General features: G+C 33.4%; 2 protein-coding genes across 2 annotated transcripts in view; both read left to right on the forward strand.

Moving 5' to 3' along the window:
- The window catches only part of LOC106336608, a 31,943-nt gene extending 31,468 nt beyond the window's left edge, over positions 1-475 (forward strand). Inside the window, exons 2-4 of the mRNA XM_013775490.1 lie at positions 56-221; positions 298-353; positions 432-475. Coding sequence (XP_013630944.1) covers positions 56-221; positions 298-353; positions 432-475 — 266 coding nt within the window. The remainder of the gene's footprint in view (positions 1-55; positions 222-297; positions 354-431) is intronic.
- A 2,060-nt stretch (positions 476-2,535) lies between these two features.
- On the forward strand, positions 2,536-3,103 carry LOC106336613 (defensin-like protein 206). Its single transcript, XM_013775503.1, has 3 exons — positions 2,536-2,602; positions 2,686-2,883; positions 3,054-3,103. Exons 1-3 carry the CDS (start codon positions 2,536-2,538, stop codon positions 3,101-3,103), a joined length of 315 nt encoding a protein of 104 aa, XP_013630957.1.
- The last annotated feature ends 386 nt before the right edge of the window (positions 3,104-3,489 follow it).

A 3,489-nucleotide genomic window follows, 5' to 3' on the forward strand; every position in this document is an offset into this window, starting at 1 on the left:
GTATTTTGTAGTTGTATTTTAGTTTTCTTACGCTGATGAATATGTCAACATGCAGAAATCCTCAAGAGCGAGGCTCAAACATTTTGCTTCGAGTGCGGACCGGTGCCGTTTCTAGGTACAAATGCTGATTGCTTTAACTGTTGCAAAACCAAATACGGGAGTCCTCCAGTCGTTAGTGGCGTTGTTGAGGGAAGTGAGAAACACTGTCATTGCTATTGTTGATCCTTGAAATAACCTCATGCAATCACCATGTGTAACATTTGTTTTCAATCAGTGACATGTCTGTGTATGCTCAAGCTTCTTTTGCTTCCCAATAAAACATCAAGGCCAAAACTTATCATTGCTTGCCCCTAGTTTATGCCTATGTTGTGTGTACTTTTGTTTCATTATGAATACAAAAAGTTGTTTTGTGTTTGTGTTCCTTGTTTCAGTTTCCCATACACTCAATCTTCTTGTCGCTAAAAAGTATCTATAAATATTGAACTGGTCTTGTTGTATAAACTTGTTTGCGTCTTGACATATTCACTAGCTAGAAAAATCAAATTTGTATATATAATACCAAAATCGGTTTTCATCCTCAAAAAGAGTTCTATAGTGAACAGAAATAGAATTATATATTCAAAAATGTTAAGAATATATGGATTTTTATTGAATAAGGCAGTAGATGGAATGATACGGTTAGGAAAAATAATTTAGTTCATGAAAAGCCAAAGCCCTAACAGATGTGAAAAAAATTAATGCATATAAAATGTAGATGCTCAAAAGTACCAACATAGTGTTGCCATGATTGGTGCAATGTCTTATAAGCCTTTATTTATTAATGAATAACGAAGCCAATTTTTTTTCATTACCGAAAGATTCTTGCTGAGTCTAGCGATGAGAAAAACAATATTACTTCTAATCATTATTTAGCTAAAACTAAAGAAAAAATTAACATATAAAATGAGTATATGGTAGACCATGGATTTGACCCATTTTTATATATGGTTTATAAATATTTTAACTAGTAATTATTATATTATAGAATCTATTTAGAATATTTATAGGATCATCAGTGATTTTGGAGTATTTTTTGAGAAAGCACCCGAGATGACCATCGAGCTCGACCATCGGTCGATATTGGAGAGGAATAATCGATCGATGTTCATATCTTGATATCGATCGACAGCGAAGCGCGCAGAAAGCCTGTTTGGTCATAGCCAACTTTAAGCCCAAGTCTTCACCAATTTACAAGATTACCCCTGACGAGTTTTAACATAATTATATAAGCTTTGCCACCATGTTAGAGGCAAAGTGTGCTTTTCTGTGTTTTCTTGTTTTATTATTTTCACAGCGAGATTTTCTACGATTATGATAGATTGGAGAGAAGATCCAAAGTTATAATTTGTGATTGGAACTCCATTAATATCTATTTACTATTCTAATGAAGTTTTCTTACCTAATTGCTGTTATGAATTGCTTAGCCATGTCTGAGTAGTTTCATTGTTAGATTTTAGGGTTTAAATAGGTTAGGAGGGATTAGCCTCAACTATAGATTGATGAGTTGTGGTAATTGTCATTAGCATTGTTCATTAATACTTGTTTCTAGATTAGCTACCTAGAATTTGCCCTATGATTTATAGATAAAAGCGAAAGCTTCATTCTCATCCTGACAACATTCTAACTGAGCTAAGTTTCTTGCTATGAGTAAGGCGAGAGCTGATCTAGTGAGCTTAGTAAGCTACCATTCAACCCGCGCATAAAGCTTAACTAGAAGCGCGTTGATCAATATCATTATTGAATAATCGATCGACGAAGCGAAAGGTGAATCGATCGATATCTCTATAGGATCATCGATCGATACTTTCTAATGGATTGACAAACGATAGTTGAGATCATTAGATCTAGTTAATAGACAAGTCCAAACATGCGAAAGATGAAAGACTTGTTGACTAGTAGTTGAGCTTTACATTATCATGCATGCAACTCATTAGGTATCTGTAGGATTATAATCCCAAGTTTCCTGAATAAAAACCCTAAGTTTAGCTATTTTCTTTTAAGCACCAAAACCTCAACCAATCAATTGAGCAAACATTTGCTTGATTAAAAACTGCAATTTGCATTTAAATCATTAAAACATCCTGCTTAACAAATCATATTAGATTTCTTAGGTTCTCTAGTTCCCTGTGAATTTGATCCCTAAGTATTACAACTCGACCTTTTATTTGAGAAAATATAAACAACTCTTTTAGAGTAATTTGAGTGGTATCAGTATACACTACAAAGACTGAGAACATCTTCCTTTTGAATGTATATTTTAAAACGGAGGCATCATTAAAAATAGATAGTCTTGTAAAATAATATGTAATGGAAAATACGGCACAATTGTGGCGACACTATGAACTTGGCCACTCCAGAAGGAAACGAGGACTGATTATACAATGATGAAAAAGTTTCAGAATATTGACTATAAATAGATAACAACAAATATTATATGACTCACCAACGATAAGTTTATTGACAAGAAAAAGAAAACACCAACTTTAAGAAAAAGAAATGGCAAAGAACATAAACTCAGTCAGCATCACCGTTCTCTTGTTCGTCCTCTTGGTGGCTTCCACCGGTAATTTTAAGAAAAAAAATTCTCTATCGTATTTTGTAGTTGTATTATAGTTTTCTGACGCTGATGAATATGTCAACATGCAGAAATCCTCAAGAGCGAGGCTCAAACATTTTGCTTCGAGTGCGGACCGGTGCCGTTCCTAGGTACAAATGCTGATTGCTTTAACTGTTGCAAAACCAAATACGGGAGTCCTCCTGTCGTTAGTGGCGTTGTTGAGGGAAGTGAGAAAAACTGTCATTGCTATTGTTGCTCCTTGAAACAACCTCAGGCAGTCACCATGTGTAACATTTGTTTTCAGTCCCTGATATGTCTGTTTGTTTATGCTCAAACTTCTTTTGCTTTCCCAATAAAACATCAAGGGCAAAACTTATCACTGCTTTGCCCCAAGTTTATGCCTATTTTGCTTGTACTTTTGTTTCATTATGCTTTGTGTTTGTATTCCTTGTTTCAGTTCCCCATATACTCAGTCTTCTTGTCGGTAAAAGTATCTATAAAGATTGAACTGGTCTTGTTGTATAAACTTGTTTCTGTCTTGACATGTTCACTAGCTAGAGAATAAAATTTGCTATATACAATACCAAAATCGGTTTTCATCCTCAAAAAGAGTACAATAGTGAACAGAAAGAGAATTATATATTCAAAAATGCTAAAAATATGTTAATTTTTATTGAATAAGGCAGTAGATGGAATGATACAGTTTAGGAAAAATAATTTTATGTTTTTCAAGATAGAAAGTGTAACATTCATTACATAATTTAGTTCATTGGGGAAATTCGAAATCTACCATATAAGAACTAAAAAGATTGTTTCTTCTTTACAAAATTCAGTACATACTTAATGTTGGATTAATAAATTAATAAATGCAAAAAAAAAACTTTTCTAGAATT

This window comes from Brassica oleracea, chromosome C1 (genome assembly GCF_000695525.1).
Source record: "Brassica oleracea var. oleracea cultivar TO1000 chromosome C1, BOL, whole genome shotgun sequence".
Lineage (NCBI taxonomy): Eukaryota > Viridiplantae > Streptophyta > Magnoliopsida > Brassicales > Brassicaceae > Brassica > Brassica oleracea.